Source organism: Hypanus sabinus, chromosome 5, assembly GCF_030144855.1.
Source record: "Hypanus sabinus isolate sHypSab1 chromosome 5, sHypSab1.hap1, whole genome shotgun sequence".
In the NCBI taxonomy this organism is placed as follows: Eukaryota; Metazoa; Chordata; class Chondrichthyes; order Myliobatiformes; family Dasyatidae; genus Hypanus; species Hypanus sabinus.
Window position 1 is genome coordinate 132795327 of NC_082710.1, and position 18700 is coordinate 132814026.

General features: G+C 40.1%; 1 protein-coding gene across 4 annotated transcripts in view; it reads right to left on the reverse strand.

Annotated features, from left to right (window-relative positions):
* LOC132394363 (LIM domain only protein 7-like) overlaps positions 1–18700 on the reverse strand; it is a 237867-nt gene that overhangs the window by 143972 nt on the left and 75195 nt on the right. For all 4 annotated transcript variants that reach the window (XM_059970419.1, XM_059970421.1, XM_059970420.1 and 1 more), the window contains exon 4: positions 16947–17016. In XM_059970419.1, coding sequence (XP_059826402.1) covers positions 16947–17016 — 70 coding nt within the window. The remainder of the gene's footprint in view (positions 1–16946; positions 17017–18700) is intronic.

The following is an 18700-nucleotide window of genomic DNA, read 5'->3' on the forward strand; positions in this document are numbered from 1 at the left end:
AATGAAGAAAATTGATGTCCTTGAGTGGACTAGTCAACAGTCTTGGCCTTAACCTAATTGAACATCTCTGGCAAGATGTGAAGATTGCTGTCCACTACTGCTCCCAACGAACCCAGCACAGCTAGAGCAATTTTGGAAGGAGGAATGGGCAAATCTTGCTCCATCATGTTGCACAAAGCAAATAGAGACTCACACAAAATACTACTGTCTGGAATAGCTGTAGGAGGTGGTTCAACTAAGTACTGAGCAAAATTGAAGAAATGGTTTTGACTGCTAACATTTCAGTTTTTTGAATTTTTATTTTTTCATACTTTACAATCTTCCCTGTTTTGGGGCTCTACTGCAAAAAAAAATGCAGCATGTAATTCACAAATACAAAATTCTCAGTTAAACTGATTAAAATCCCTGGTCAATGTATTTTGTATTCGTCTATGCATGTAGTTAATAAAAATATTGAAAAAGGGGAAAAAAAATCAATCCCTGGTCATAATACTCAATTATGTGAACAAAGATTTGGGGACTGGAATCATAGAACAAGGCAATGTAACTATCTAACGATACCCCTCAGCTTTATTTACTTCAAGCATATCCCCTCTTAAGGGGCATGCAAGAGTAAGATATACCAGCTAGTTGAGAGGTGTTGCAGCAACAACCTGGCACTCAACCTCAACAAGACCAAAGAGTTGATTGTGGACCTCAGGAAGGGCAAAATGAGGAAACATAAACAAATCCTCAGAGGGATCAGAAGTAGAGAGAGGGAGCAGCTTCAAATTCCTGGGTGTCAAGATCTCTGGAGACCCAACCTGGACACAACGTTAAACACTGCTATAAAGAAGGCAAGACAGCAGCTATATATTTTTTTTTAAGAGTTTGAGCAGATTTGGTTTGTCAACCAAAACATTCAAACTTCTACAAATGTACTGTCGAGAGCATTCTGAATGGCTGCATCACTGTCTGTATGTGGGAGGGGTGGGGGGGGGGGCTACTTCACAAAATGAAAATAAGCTGCAGAAATTTGTAAAACTAGTCAGCTCTATCATGGATACCAGCCTCCTTAGTATCCAAGACATCTTCAAGGAGTGGTGCCTGAGGAAGGCAGCGTTCATCATTAAGGATCCCCACCACCTGGGACATGCCCTCTTCCCACTGTTACCATCAGGAAGGAGATACAGAAGCCTGAAGGTGCACAGTGATTCAGGATCAGCTTCTTCCCCTCTACCTTCCATTTTCTAAATGGACATTGAACCCATGAACACTACCTCACTACTTTTTTATTTCTGTTATTTAGCATTACCATACAGGCATATACATACTTAATGTAACTTAATGTAAAGTTTTTCCCTCTATATTTATCATGAATTTCATTGTACTGCTGCTATAAAGTTAACGAATTTCACAGCAAATGGCAGTGTCATTATATCTGATTCTGATTACACAGATACGAATCTGGCAACCCGCCTGCATCATGGGGGCGCTGATCAGTTCCTCCTCAAGTTCCTCCAATCAAGGGAGAACAGTTCCAGCCTCTGCGATTCCTGCTCATAACCGAATGAGCAAACCTTGCACGTAACTGCAGGGATTCAACATCCTGGTGAATCTCTTCAGCAACATAATCACATCCTTCCCGTCACACGATGCCCAGAACTGCCCATGGTACTCCAGATACAGACTGGAACATTTTTAATAAAGTTGGTTTTGCTCTATTAGTCAGTACCTCAACAAATAAAGTTCAGTATACCAGAATAACTATGAAATCTAACTGCACTGCCAGTGTGATAAAGTATAGTGCTTATCCTTGTATTTATTGAGACCATGTGCTGTATGCTATTTGCTCTGTGCGCATCATGCAAGCGTGGAATTTGATTGCATCCTGGTGTAAAGGGCAATAAATTAATCTGATTGTATTGGCAATACAGGACATAGAAAATCTCTGAAAAAGGCTCTTAGAAACAGTGGGAAGGCTTTTGAAAACAAGATGTGAAAAGCCATCAAGGAGTTTGAGGTAGGGCTTTGGGTTCAACCTCGTGAGATGGTCTGTCACTCAGAGGCCCCTAATATAACGGGGCAAGAGCAGCTGGAGGATCTAACCATGGGATGCGTCCGGGCAGCAAACTGGATCGAGCACAATCCAGCACTTCATGAATTTCAATCTTAAATTCTGAAAGCAGTAACTTAGAAGTCACACAAAGTGTTTTTAGTTTTTCCAGTATCTAAGTTAGGTCATTTTCAAAATTACATTTAAAAAAAAGATGGGATTAGATTGACTTCTTCTCCATGCTCCAGCAATGAAGGAATAGATGGAGGCCACTTATCATCTTTCCTGTATCACTGTTCAGCAAGATCAGCGATATAACTCCAAGTGTCCCCCTTTGCCTCGCATGTCTTAGTAATTTTGGTCAACAGAAGTGTATCAAACACAGCATTGCGCTGGAGGTAGAGTCTCAAACTGTCGGTGGAAAATTAACTGCAGTGTTTTCCGAACAAAAAAAAATAAACTCCAAGTTTTAGGTTTTGTATTTCTTAAGCACAATTCCTCAATCCAATACTAATAGCGCTCTCCAACTGCTCTTTATATCCTGAAAAGTTGCACAAAACATCCCTCAAGTTTCTGATTTCAAAGGAATGCAACCCTTGTTCGTTCTTTTGTAATTTAAATCTTGAAAAACAATGCCACATTCCTTGCTAAGGTTTTAACATTCTCATGGAAGGTTTCAGATCTCACCCATTTGTTTTGTAGTGAAGAAAATCAAAGTTCAAAGTAAATTTATTATCGAAGTACATATATGTCATCATATACAACCCTGAGATTTGTTTCTTTTGCAGCGTACTCAGAAAATCCAAAAACCACAATAGAATTAAAGACAGATCACATCTAACAGGATGGACAAACAACCAATGTGCAAAAGTCAAACTGTAAATACAAAAAATTAATTATAAGTACAAAAATGTTTGTTAAGTTATTAGATATCATGCTGAATCTCCACAAACTTCTAAGGAAGTGCTGCCCTGTTTTCTTTGTAATTGCACTTGTATGCTGAACCCACAACAGATCCTCTGGAATGATAACACCGAGGACTTTAAAGCTGCTGACCCTCTCCCACCTCTGGTCTCCTAATGTGGACTGGCTCAGGGACCTCTGGTTTTCTTGTCCTGAAGTCAATAACCAGCTCCTTCATTGACATTGAGAGAGAGAGTGTTTTTGTGGCACTACTCAGCCAGTGAAATCAATGTTAACAGCTTCTTCTGTTATTTTCTCTGTGGCTTTCTCCTGTTCCACAATAATCCAAGATGGCTGTCTTCCTGAAATGGCAGTTTCCTGATCAACTCTAAAATTAATCACTCCTCTATACGTAGCTATGCTCCCAGCTTGCTAAGCTCCAAGCTCCAAAGTATTGAGTTCTATCCTTACAAGTTCTGTTCACAGGAGGGACAATTTTAAGGAAACTTTAATCACCCAACATCCCCAGCATCCAGATCATCCCAACATATCACAGCTACCTTCAGGGAAGAGAAGTCTCATACCAGCAGGAAGAGGGCCTGGCATGGATAGTGGAGGACCTTAATGATGACTGTCACCTCACTGAGCCATCACCTCAGATGATGCACAGGCACCTAAAGATGTACACTCAACATTTCAAAGAGTTTCTGCCCCTTTACTTCATGAACACCACCTCACTAATTTGCCCTCTTTTTGCACAATTTATTTTTACATATTACAGGTTGTCCCTGTTTTTTGAACGTTCACTTTACGACAGTTTGCTGTTACAAAAGACCTACATTAGTACCTGTTTTCGCAACCAAAGAGGATTTTCACCTTTATGAAAAAAAATGCCCGCTTTATACACGTGTTACCACCATGATCATGAAGCCTTGTGTGGGCAGTTGTGCAAGCATGCATATACGTATGTAGGCATGTACGTGTGTATTTTTTTCCTCCACATCGATTTTGGCTTGCTGCCTTCCTGATATTGATGAGTGAAACTACACCGCACATACAATATTTCTATTTTATATAGGCTGTATATTTATCATATCATTCCTGCTTTTACTATATGTTCGTGTTATTTTCAGATTATGTGTTATTTGGTAGGTTATTTTTTGGGTCTGGGAACGCTCAAAAATTTTTCCCATGTAAATTAATGATAATTGCTTCTTCACTTTACGACATTTCAGCTTACAAACTGTTTCATAGGAAACACTCTACCTTTGGATAGCGGGGAAACCTGTACTGTAACTTAATTTTTTATGCATTGCACTGTACTGCTGCCACAAACCAACTTTCATGACATATGTCAGTGATAATAAACACGATTCTGAAATTTTAAGTCTTTTGGACTTCCACTTTTAAACTGTTTGCCATTTACTGTTTAACTGGAACCTTTTCTCAAGAGTTTTTCAGTTTCAGTTAATCTACTGATACCTCGACATAATTTTATTGCTCCCTCTTCCTGGCTTACCTACTGCTGCCCATGACCAAACTTCCTTCCTTTAGCCCAATGAACATCACCTTTTGTTGTTTTTTTCTTCCTTCCAGAATCTTAAATTCTGCCTGTTGAAGTTAATGATTTAAGGCCAAGCTTCTTAAGGTCAAAAATATGAGCAGCATGCTTGATTAGCAAAAAAACTAATTAGGCTTAATTAAAATTCCAACCCATTCACAAGAAAGTAGTTTTGAATCATCCTGTGGTATTGTGCAAGTAGAATCAGGGAATCATCACAAAATGACTGGAGGCCACTTATTCCAACCAGGTTCGATCAAGTTCTTTACAATAATCTAGACAGTACCATTCAGCAGCATTTAAGCCCTTCTCCCTCATTCTCCATCCAGTTCCCTTTCAAAATCACAATTGAGCAATTAAATTTCATGTTAAAAGCAATTCTCTCACTCTTGCAAGCCTGAATTCCAGGCAGAATCTATTCATCAAGTGAAGATTTTCCCATATATCCCATGATTCTTTCATCAAATTCTTTGAATCTTCTCCAGGTTCTCAGATATTCTACCAATAGAAACAGTTTCCCTTTGTCTTGGACTTTGATGAATGCAAACGAGAACAAATCTGGTCCTAAACTCTACTCTACAAAATGCAATCTCTGGCGTCCTTCACCGCACCCCAGGACTATTCTATTTAATCTTTTCCACACGCTCGCCAGGACCAAAATTGATGTAATACTTCAGCTGAACAGCAGTAATAGAAGTTTAATACAACATTTTCTGCCATTGTCCTCTGTCAATCCCTTTCTCAAACTTCTATCACGATGGACATTTCCTGTAGTCGCACCCTAGGTCTCGAATTTTCCCAAAATCTTGGCATCAATGATAAGGCCAGCATTCATTGCCCATGCTGCCATTTACCCTGGAAGCCACAATATCTGGAATTGGCAATTCCCATAGTAACACCATCTTCATGATAGCAGAGGATGCGGTCCTGGGAAATACCACTGCAGTTGCCTATGCAAGTAATTCTATACATTTTACAGATGATGCACACAGCAGCCTCTGTGCACCAGGGGTGAAGGGAATGAAAGCTCTTGGCTAGTAGATAAGATGCCACTTGGGTGGGCTTGGGTAGCGTGGAACTTCTCAGAGCAGTGCTAGAATTGAGACATTTATAAATACTTACTTGTTCCTTCCAAAACGTATCACATTTCAACTGCATGAAGTTATTACATTCATCTCCCTATAGACCTGTCAAGATTCCTTAAGTCCGCCTGAGCTGTGGATCTTTTCTGAATTCATTAAACGTGAAGCGTACAGGAAACACAAGAAATCACCTTAGTAGCTTAATGACCCGTTTATTGCCACAAGTGAGGTTAACAATTTATTCTTTTAACTCCTGAATGCAATATGGTTATTTATCACCATTATACTGCTGCATGGAACATTTAGTGCTGGCTGTAGAACGTGGGATTAAATCAAGAGATAAGAGAAAAGCCTCAATCCAAACTATGAAACAACATTTGATCTTTTGAAGTGTTGAAACACTTTCAAATTATTTCTAGCACCTTGCTTTTCATTTCCAGTAAATGATGCAGTAGTGTTATAAGAGTTTTAAACTCAGCAGCTGCCAGATTATCATCAAGCTATACTGCTTGTATGATCATTTTTATTTTGGTCATCTAGCCATCTGACCTTCTCCTTTTCAGTTAGCAGCGTCCTACTTGGTATTGGGCAGAATGCCATCAAGTAGCATTTGCTGCCTTCCAAATAGAAACATCATCTTCTGCCCAAACCTACCCACATATGATACTTTAGTATTAATAACACAACAGCAGAGTTTGTCATATCTTAAGACTTTTTCCCCTCGGAATGAAATAATCCAAACTACAGGTAGATTCTAGATTACTTAGTGAATCATACAATGTCAAGAGTAAAACATTTAACCCATTGCTCTTTGCAAGAGGTATCCAAGTGGTCCCACCTCCCAGATCTTTGCTGACAGCCCTGTCATTCACCACATACCCACCTACAGATTTGTAACAATTTCCTTGTGAAACTATCTCCTAAATTTGCTCCTCCCACCACTCCAGGCACCATATTCCAGATTCTTTGTTCTTCCCATTTTTCAATTCTTGAAAACCATTTCTTAACCAAAGAAGACAGGACGAATGAACTTGAGGGATCTAACAAAAAAAAAGTTTAACTTTATAAACAGATCTACTCTTGCTCTGCTCTCTGAGTAATATGAACTATTTTCCAATTAACATGGAAGAGTTCTCCCATTTAATGCCTGCTATGTTGCACTGGTGCACCATACCCTTCAAGATGGTTAAGACTAATTGCCGCTCATATTTGCAAAACCCAAAGGTTGTTCAAATCAGGTTCAACAGGGGAGCAGGAGCACAAAACTCAAACAAAATCAGAAGCAAAAACAGAAAAGACAGGAAGCGCTTGACTCAGGCAGGAGAGAAATAGAATCAATATTTCAGGTGAAGAATCCTTCATCAGAATGGACACTAAAAGCAAATGTGTTTTAAGTTGCAAAAAGAGGGAGCAGTGGAAAGAGAGAAGTACGTGACAGACCAGCTTTGCCAAAATATAATTACTTTAAAACACATCAGTTGGAGACTTTAAATTTTAAAGAAGGTATGTTAATGATGCTACAGAACATCTGTGGGAAAAGTCAGGAACAAAAATGTGTGTTACCTGAAATTGGTGAGTTCAACAGTAATTTCTAACATATGCATGCTGTTCCTGGAATTAAAGTTGGAGTTCTGTAAGCCCATGTTTAGTCAACACAAGACAATGGGGTTATGTTAATTGGCCTGCATCAAACCAAACAACACTGCCTAAGTTACTTACACCATTGTGATTGAGTTCAAGGAAGCTTGCAGACCAGATTGATTTTGTCACTTACGCAACAAACATGGTCACAGGTATAGTTGATCAATCAATAGTTAGGATATTTGTGTACTCTGAGACAGCTTTCACAGCATTAATTTTCAGTGTCTAGGATCTCTGTCCCCAGAAGCTTTTAGAACATCTGTGTGAATTACTTAGTCCCAGCAAATGTATCTGAAAATCATCACATGAACATAATGTCAACTAGTAGCAAAACAGTATAAATAGATGGGATTGTTAAGAACAGCAAGGAGAATCACCAAGACAGGGTGACAGAAAAGAGACCTAGTATTCATTCTTCAACCTTCGGTTTCTGCGACAAACAACTCAGCCGCCAGCACTCATTAATATATTCTTTTAGTTTGTAAGGATTGTGCCTGTGTTTGGAAATCCTTTGTATATCACAAATCTATTGGAATTCAGAAATCTTTTATAAATCAGAAATCCTCCGAGTTCTGAATGTGTGCGAAGAACCATTTGTCTAAATTTAAATTTGTAACATTAAAGATAAATAAAGTGTGTTTGTTAACTTGACATATCACCACTCAAATAGTTGGTATTGGTAGACAGATTGCCACAGAGACCAGACAGGAAGTAAGCTAGTCTTTGCAGTGTAGTTTGATACAGTATACCCTCTCTATAGCAAGGGTACCTGTATCTGATAGGGCTTAAAATCTCCTTCTGAGTTTTGGGCTTTGCAGACTGCAAACCCAATTCCATCACAATGCCAAGGAAGGGAGATGTCAAAATGAAGATGATGTGAAAGTGAGAACACAGTTGAAACTAATAACAAGAGCAAAGAAAGTTTAAATAAAAACACAAAATGCTGGCAGAACGTTTCGGCCCGAAACGTTGTCACTACCTCCTCCCATAGATGCTGTCTGGCCTGCTGAGTTCTGCCAGCATTTTGTGTTTTTACTTATTACCAGCGTCTGCAGATTCACTCATGTTGGCAAAGAAAGTTTTGTACTTCTGAAAATAGCTGCAGCAATACATGACGAAAAGTTCAAGAACTTACTGACCTGCTGGAGAGCTTCCAGCATTACCTGTTGGAGTTGTCAGGTGTTACAATACGATAATCTAGAGAAGAATTCCTCAGGGCAGCAGGTAACATCAAAGGAGGTATGGAAAATGAACATAAAAACAAATACATTTTATTCAAAAGAATAAAAAGCAAATTCCTTTAAACTCTGAAAACCTCTGTGCAAGATAATTAGACAGATAAATATACAAAACAAATTGGTAAGTGGACAGAATTTGTCAAGTTCAGGGGACTCTGTTTGGGTAATGTGAGCAATCATATCTCAAAGGTGAGAAAGTTGCGTCAGCAAAGTCTGAGATGGAAGTGATAGACCTCGGCGGCTCTCGTTCACCAGAGGATTTCCTGGGGCAGGTCAAGTGATACGCTCCTTAAAGCAGTGTAGTGTAACCACAAGGTGTTTTATTACAGAGGCAGAGTCATGACCCCAAAACTCAAGTTACTAGAAATGAAACAAGCTTTTGTCAAGAATGTCAAAGGAACTTGATTGTTTAGAAATCACACTAGCAAACTTCAAACTTTAAAAAAGATTGCTTTGTATCCATTCAAAAAAATTAAATGTCAAATATAGGGAAATTTATACATGTTCGAGCACTGAACAAATGTTTCAACAATCATGTCACCGCCAACAAAGGAAGATTTTTATTTACATACAGCCTTTAACAACATTAGGGTATCTCGGTGTTGAATGCAGGAGATGAAGTACTTATTTTGAAAACAGCAATGCCACTACTGTAATGTAGGAAATGTGAAAACTAACCAGCCAACGGCAAGGCTACAAATGGTAGTTTGACAATATTCTTACAATTTTATGGACATTAAGATTTGTAATGATTTCTTGGCGTTCAACAGTTGTGGATTAAAAGCCATTCAAAAGGGTCAAACAAAGGCAAGCATTAAAAAAAACACTCAAGGCAGGTGAAGTGGGCAATGTGGTGTAGTAGTTAGCCTGACACTATTACAGCACCAGTCATAAGATCAGGGTTCAATTCTGGCCATTCTCTGTAAATAGTTTATACGTTCTCCCCGTGAACATGTGGGTTTCTTCTGGGTGTTCCATTTTCCTCCCACATTCCAAAGACACACAGGTTGCGTGCATGCTGTGTTGGCATCAGAGGCATGGTAACACTTGTGGGGCTGCTCACCCAATCCTCGCTGATTTGACACAGCAATGCATTTCACTCTATGCTTCAATGTAAATGTGACAAATAAAGCTCATCTTTAAGTACATCTACAGCAACCTTTCTGCAAGATATTGATGTTGCAACCACACAACCTTATAACCACTTGTGCCAGAGTTATAAATCCTTTCCCACTTTGGTTGAGATGGAGCCAGGTTCCAGATCACGCTGGTTGGAGACCACCTTCTGATGTCCAAGAGAGTCACCAGCCACAAGCCATTTTGCAGCTCAGTACATCTCAGATCTCCTACACTCATTTCCAACCAACAAATCCGATAATTGGCTTGGCTGCCAGAATGCAGGCTCTCCATCAAGACTTGCAACAAAGCATTGAATGGGGTCATCGCCAGAGGAAAATGCAAGTGTCTGTTAAGTACTTTGCTTATTTTGCTTTCATGATTCTATATTGTTGATTAATATTGGGACAGCACAGTAGTTAGCACAGCACTTTACAGTACCAGTGACCCGGGTTCAATTCCTGCCGCTGTCTGTACATTTTCCCTGTGACTGCGTGGGTTTTCTCTGCGTACTCCCGTTTCTTTCCAGAGTCCAAAGACGTACCAGCTTGGTAGGTTAATTGGTTATTGTAAACTGTCCCGTGCTGAGGAGAGGGACAAACTGGGGTGTTGCTGGGCAGTGCAGCTTGAAAGGCCAGATTGGCGATATCAACACTGTACCTCAGTGAGTAAATAATATAGATCAGTACAGGACAGGGACAGGCCATGAGCCCTCAAGGTCTGCACCAAACACGACGCTGAGTTAAACCAAGTCCTTTCTGTCTGTACATGAACCATATCCCTCATTTCTGGCCTACTGACCAGTCCCTCGAAGAGACTCTTGCACAATACCTGCTCCCACCGTTAACCATCCCTGGTAACAAAACCCCAAGTTCCTACCACTCTCTGCCCCACATCTTTAAACTTTACTCCCCTCACTTTACATGCACATGCGCTATTGTGACATTTCTACTCTGTGTAAAAGATTTTGTCTACTCTATCAATGCCTCTTGCAATCATATAAACATCCCTTCCGGTCTCTACTCAGCCTCCAACACTTCAAGGAAAAGCAACCCAAATTTGCCCAAACTCTCCTTAAAGCTCAAAACCTCTGATCTAGACCACATCCTCTCCAAAACCTCCTCACCATCCCCACAGTGGGATTACTATAATTGCACACAATTCTCTTCAATTAGCATTGGTATTTAAATGTACTTTTCATAAAGCTTATTTTGAATAATTTTCATGTTAAAATATATAAATATTTTTAAAATATCCCCAACAACCATGGTTTACAAATTCTTAGGTAGTGGTCTGTTAAAGGTCATCACTGGGGGGGGGGGGGGGGGGGGAGAGAGCAGAAGACCAGACCCCAGATACGCCACACATGGCCAACTTGCCTGTTGAAGCCTGTTCTCCCTCACTACCCAACTTTTGGATGAGGAGGTTAATCTTATCTCATCCTCTGGGTTTGGAACAGGCGGGCAGGGAGAAGGTGGTGGACTGTGCCCAGGATAGTGCAGCTGAACACAGGAAGGAGAGGAGATGCTAAACTGTTATATTCTCCTGCCTTAGTCTTCACAAACCTCCAGATCCAGACATGACACAATTATTTCCAGAACTGATTTAACGTCCGTGATAACCCACCCTTTAATGCCATACTTAAACATTGACCTCAATACCCTGCAACCTCCTGAAAGGGAAACAATGAAAATCATTTTTACATCACTGCTTTATCTAATATGAGTTAAGGCTAGAACTTTGTTCTCAAAGCCAAAAGAAAATCAACTGATGATCAAGTGCTTATACTCCAAAATGCAATGACTGACGTAGACCAGGTTCCTCTACTTCCCACTCTTGGCGACTGCACCAATTTCTTCCTCCACAATCGCTTTGTAAAACAGCAGAAGAAAACAAGGTGCAAAGCTAATTTGAGAATCAGAGAATCTTCAAAGTGTTCAAACATTTTGACCATGAGATTTAATCCATTTCATTTTAATCCATATGATGGTTACTGCAGGAAACTTCTTGAAATCCTCAATTTTCCCCCCAATAATGTTGCACTGTTTAGTCCTGCTACTTACAGAGATACAGCACAGAATAGGCCCTTCTGGCCCTTGGAGTCATGCCACCCAGCAAACCCTGATTTAATTCTAGCCTAATCTGCAATGACCAATTAACCTACCAGCCTGTATGCCCTTGGACCGTGGGAGGAAACCACATCACCCAGAAAAAACCCACGAGGTCACACGGAAAACATACAAACTCCTCACAGGCAGGAGCGGGAATCGAACCAGGGTTGCTGATACTATGAAGTGTTGTGCTAACCACTACGCTAATGTGCTGCCCTATCATAGACAGGTGTAGAATGGTCACCACAGGGTGGATGAAAATAAGCATCAGGAATGAAGGCCTGGTCATCTTTTCCACTGGTGTTGGTGAATTTGTTAAAATTGATATCAACATCCACACTGCACTCTTGCAACACTTTTACGCTACATCACAGGATGACGTAGTGCAGGCAGAAGTGGTTCCATGTCCGCAGCATTGTACAGAAGCCTCCAAGACCAGTTTAGTGACATGAACAGCATTCATCACTGCACTGCAACTTTATACCATGTCTCCGCAAGCAGAAATAAACAGCCCAGGGTCTTCACATTAGGTTTTTATTTGTTTCAGGTAGGCTCCCATCCCATCAACAACATAACTATTAAAAAGGTATACAACAGTGTCAAAGCATTGTTCCAATAGTTTGCCTTCAAGGGAATGAAGAAATGGATTAGGTACACAGTACTTTTGGCCAAAATTGAAGTCTACCTTTGCAGAAGATGCCCTCACGTCACAATACTGCATCAAAACCTGACAAGAATGGGCTTGATTGATGCTGGATGCCTCAAGCAGAGAAAATTCAATTCCCTAGCACTCCAGCTAACGTTTCATACCTAAAGGTAGCAAAAAATATTAGGACTTGTTCAATGTTCTGATCCAGCACGAATAATATCAGGGTTGAAGATCTACATTTTGGATATTATTCCAATAATTTCTATGGCGATGTGTGCTGTGGTTTGGAGGATTTGCTGTCCAAAAACAACAAAAGAAAATTACAGGAACTTATTTGATAAGGTACGTTAAACTTCATCAGCAGATTCTTGTACACTGCTGAGGTCAATGCGTGTTCCAGTAACATTAGCTTAATTATCTTAATGTTCACACCTAAGTAATCTATTATTACAAATAAAAGCTGCATCTCTTTCAGTGATTATCCCCTGAAGATGGTAACTTACCCTGAAATTCAACTTAATGGGACAGACCCCGGAAAGCTCTGATCAAACTACAGTTGTTCGGCAAGTGAATAAAAGAACAGCCCACAGGGACCAAGAATGTTCCTTGAGGCTGTGAAAGCTGAGAGATGTGATATGTGAAGAGTTCAAAAAGGCATAAGCCAAATAAAAAATATTTTTAAAACTAAATTAAAATCATATTGCATGCCATTTTAGTGTAAATAAAGAAAATAATTGTAGGCTCCAAAGCACAAAGGCAGTCCTACAATAACAACATTTTCTGGTTTGTTTAGCTTTAACATGTTACCATTGAGACAAAATCTAGAATATTATAATTAAGAACCTCTTTTGTTGATGGTTACAAACTGCTGGTATCTCTTGTAACTGGGCGGAGAAAGTGCCACACATTCCTCAGAGATAATTCAACACAAAGGTTTTGATGGGAGTGTTAGAAATATGATGATAAATACACAAAGAACAAGGTCTACACCCGATTGTAAATGCCTGGAGTATATATTTCCTCGTATCAGTGAACTCAGAGCCCACACTAGCCACACCTTCTTTGCCACATTTTCACTGTCCTTCTGACTTATCCAAGCCAACAAAATACTGTGCAAACTTTTTTTGATGACTTCATTGAACTACTGTCTATCGCATTGACTGTGGGTAGTCGTTGTTGGTGATTTTAATATTCATGTTGAGAACCCCAGGTATAGTTCAGTATCCTATAGATTGTTACAGCACGTGACAGGGCCCACACACAGCAAGGGCCACACCATTCACCTTCTCATTTCCAAAGGTCTTTACACTTCAGGTTGTGGTAACCAATGTTGCTCTTTCTGATCCATCTGTGTTTTCTTTTAAAATTACTGTCTCTACCTCCGTTTGAGTGCTAGTGGATAATCAGCAAAGAGCATATGATGGAAAACACCATCATTCACATAGGCCCCTTCTCCCACACCTGCCCTCTCTCCGGTCTCTCAATGATCTTGTAGACCATCTCAACTCTAAAGTTACACGTGTCATTGATGCAGTCACCCCCCCACACACACAAAATAAAAGGTAGTTTCTGGGAAGAAAACATAAGCACCATGGAGAAACACCTCGCTGGTTAAACTCCAACAGTGTTGAAAAGCTGAACACAGGTGGCGGAAAACAAAACTCCAGGTCCATTATGATCTCTCCAAAAAAAAACTCTTTGCATCTATAATTTAGAGCTGAGACATGCAAGGCAGTCTTTCTCAGATATTATAAACAAACAGCAATAATGCACATACCTTATCTGCTACAGCTGATAGACTCACACATCTTCCTATATTGGTAGGAACTGAACTTTTATCTACAAAGTCATGGAATGACCTTGCATTCTTTTTTACTGACAAAATTCAGAAGATTAGACATGCTCTCAGTGTCTCTGCATCAGGTCAGAAGTCAGTTTCATCCTTTCACTCACTTACTTAGCTAAGATGGCACAATTCATACCTATTGACTGTAAAACTTAAAAAAAAAATTGTGCTACACCTCAAATCCTCCTCTTGTTCCCTTGACATTTTGCCTACAACATTTTTTTTAAATGTTTTTAATTGCATGGCGCCAGACATTCTGAAAACAGTCCACACTTCTCTTCTATCAGGCTGCTTCCCAAAAGCCCTAAAAACTGCAGATATTAAGCATCTTTTAAAGAACAACCTAGATGCCTCAGTAATTAATAATGATGAGTTTGAGGACAGAGAGGAAATTAAGAACCTGGTGGCGTGGTGCGAAGACAATAACCTATACCTCGATGTCAGCAAAACGAAGGAATTGGTTGTTGACTTCAGAAGGAGTAGCGGACCGCACGACCCCATCTACATCGGTGGTGCGCAGGTGGAGCAGGTCAAAAGCTTTAAGTTCCTCGGGGTCAATATCACAAATAACCTGACTTGGTCTAACCAGGCAGAGTCCACTGCCAAGGCCCACCAGTGCCTTTACTTCCTGAGAAAGCTGAAGAAATTTGGCCTGTCCCCTAAAACACTCACTAATTTTTATAGATGCACCGTAGAAAGCATTTTTCTAGGGTGCATCACAACCTGGTATGGAAGTTGTCCCGTCCAAGACCGGAAGAAGCTGCAGAAGATCGTGAACTCAGTCCAGCAGATCACACAAACCAATCTTCCATGTTTGGACTCACTTTACACTGCACACTGTTAGAGCAGTGCTGCCAGGATAATCAAGGACACGACCCACCCAGCCAACACACTGTTTGACTCTCTTCCCTCCAGGAGAAGGCTCAGGAGCTTGAAGACTCATATAGCCAGATTTGGGAACAGCTTCTTTCCAACTGTGATAAGACTGAATGGATCCTGACCTGGATCCGAGTCGTAACTTCCAAATATCCGGACCCGTCTCTCGTTTGTTTTTTTTTGCTCCACCTTATTTTCCATTTTCTTTTTTTTTAATTTATGATTTATAATTTAATTTTTTATTATATTTACTATCAAATTGTATTCCAGGGAGCGTGAAGCGCAGAATCAAATATTGCTGTGATGATTGTACGCTCTAGTATCAGTTGTTTGGCAACAATAAAAGCAATAAATGCAGGCCTATATCAAACTTGCCATGTTTAAGTAAAATCACTGAAAAGGTTGCTTATCAGCAACTTATTAGCTTTCTGGCACTAAGCAACTGTACGGATGTTTTCTGGATTTCAACAACACATATCAATGAGACTGTTCTGGTTAAGGTTTTAAATGACGCTGCTTAAACCATGATGATAAAATTTCAGTTTCGTTTTACTGGATCTCAATGCAGCTTTTGACACAGTTGACCATGGCATATTCCTGGACAGACTGGAAAATGGGATGGGACCTTCTGGCAGAGTCCTACAGAGACCCAAAATGTATTTACAGAAGGACTATTCTTATTGATTGGTAGCTGTACATCTGACCAAACAAAAATGATATGCAGAGTGCCTCAAGGGTCCATACTAGGATCTCATCTGTTTAACAAACATTCTCCCTCCATGCAACAAAATCTTACCTTAATTATGCGGATGACACTCAGATTTAGTTCAGTGTCATCAAGTGACTATGGTCCCATACAATCACTTTAAAAAACTATTGAACAAATCACTAACTGGATGAGCCAAAATTTCGTCCAGTTAAACAAAGAAAACTGAAATAAATAGTTCTTGGTGCCAAAAACGAATGATTAAAAGTCAGTGCTCACTTAGAATCCTTGTTGTTACAGACCACAAACCAAGCCAGAAACCTTGGTGTTGTGTTGGACTGACTTAAGTATTAACTGCCACATTAAGACAATAACAAAGTCAACCTACTACCATCTTAAAAATATAGCGAGGGTTAAAGAGCTTATGCCTCAGCAAGATTTGGAAAAACCTGTCCATGCATTTATTTTTAATAAGCTTGACTACTGTAACAGCATTTTCACAGGTCTCTATATTAAAAAAATCCCTCAGACAGCTGCAGCTCATTCAGAACACTGCTGCTAGAGTCCTCACCAAGACCAAGAAAGTAGAACACATCACTCCATTTCCCAGATTGCTACAGTGGCTTCCTGCCCAAAGGATTGACTTTAAAATATTACTACTGGCTTATAAAAAGCACTGCATGTTCTAGAGCCAAAAAACATCTCTGATCTCTTGCTGCATTGTGAACCTTCCCGAGCTCTCAGGTCATCTGGGGCGTGTCTACTTAATGTCCCCAGGGTCAAAACTGAACCTGAAGCTGCTTTTAGTTACTATGCTCCGCATATCTGGAATAGCCTTCCAGAAGATCTGCCCCAACTTTCAGCTCGTCTAAATTGAGGCTTAAAATTTTCTTTTTGCAGTCGCTTTTAATTAGAATCTCCTGCACTGTAACTTCTATTTATCATATCCAATTTTTGTGTGATTTTATTCTCTTATATATTGTCTGTAATTTGATGTTAGATTTTTACATCGCTTTGAACTGCCTTGTGTTTAAAAAGTGCTATACAAATAAACTTACCTTATGAGAGTGGAAAAACAAAGATGCAACTATACTAATCTTGTGAAATAAAATGAAAGTGATAAAAAAAAGAATTTAAGTTACTGCTTGATTTGACTTTCAAATATTCTGAACTCAAACTTACCAAACCAGCTATAGGTGTAGACAGGCGGTTGATCTTTTTATTGACACCAGGCTTTATTTTGTTAACCAGCCTGAAAAGGAAGAAGGAGATAGTTATACTAAATTATAGCACAATGTAGTAAATAAAAGCAACACACAAAATGCTGAGGGAACTTGGCAGATCAGGCAATAAATTGATAAATTGATCAGGAAATCAATAAACAGTTGATGTTTCAGGCCAAGACCTTTCTTCAGGACTGAGAAGAGGGATAACACCCAAATAAAAATGTAGGGAATGAGGAGGCTAGCTGGAAGGGGATAGGTGAAGCCAGGTGGGTGGGGAAAGGTCAAGGGCTGGAGAGGAAGGAATGTGATCGGAGAAGGGAGTGGAAAGGAGGAAGGAACAAGGGGAAATAATAGGCCAGTCAGAAGAGGTAAAGGTCAGACTGGGGAACAGGGGAAGGGGGGGTGGAGGGGAATTTGTTTACCACAAGGAGAAATCAATATTCATGCCATCAGGTTGGAGGTTACTTAGATAGAACATCAAGTGTTGCTCCTCCACCCTGAGGGAGGCCTTATCTTGGCACAAGAGGCCACAGACCAACATGTTGGAACAGGAATTGGAATTGAAATGTTGTTCAGAATTCAAATGTTTCATCGATGTTTAAATCATAGGATATTTGTTACATAGCAAGACACTTTGTCCATTGTTTCTGTGCTCGCTAACGTAACTCAACAATCTGCTTGCACTTCCCAGCAGTGGATCTGAAGCCCTGTCAGCCAGGGGTATTCAAATACATGTTCATTTTCCTTCTTTCTAATAAGGTGCTGGACAGATAAAATTACTTGCATGGGATTGAAAGCAAATTTGATTCCAGGAAAAGAACTTCTGCTTGGAGATTTGATTTTGACAGCTAAACCACAAACATTCAGTGGTAACTTTATTAAGTACAGTAGTAGAACCCAATGTTGTCCCCAGCTGTTGTAGCCTATCCACTTTAAGGTTCAACTTGTTGCACGTCCAGAGATGCTTTTCTGCACACCACTGTTATTCAACACATGGTTATTCGTCTTATCTTGAAACAATCTGGCCAATCTCCTCTGACCTCTCATTAACAAGGCATTTTTGCCCACAGAACTACCACTCACTGGACTTTTTTTTTGTATTTTTGCACCAGTCTCTGTAAAACTCTAGAGCAGGTTTCCCATCCTGGGGTCCTCAGATCCTTTGGTTCATGGCAAGGGCCCATGGCATCCAAAAAGTTTGGGAACCCCTGCTCTAGAGATTACTGTGCATGAAAATCCTAGAAGATCAGCAGTTTGAGATCATCAAACCACCCCGTCTGGCACCAAAATTTATTCCACAGTCAAAGTCACTTGGATCACATTTCTTTCCCATTCTGATATCTGGTCTGAACAACAAATGAACATCTTGACCATGTCTGAATGCTTTTATGCACTGGCTTGCTGCCACGTGACGGGCTGATTATATATTTGCATTAATGAGGTGTACAGTGTACCTAATAAAGTGGCATCTGACTGTAGATGGAGGTGATTCCGCATTTGAGATGAAGGTGAAATCCAGAGCAAGCTCACCCGAGTTGAGCCCAACTGGCATCTACTGTTGGTATTAGGGTGCTGTCAGGTGAGTTTATAATCTGAAAACCATTCGTGACCTGTGCTGGCCAGGCAGGTTCTCCAAGTCAGGGTTCAGTTGGTCTTACCCCACATACCCTCAGTCCTTGATCTACCATTGATCTACAGTGTGCTGGTCCT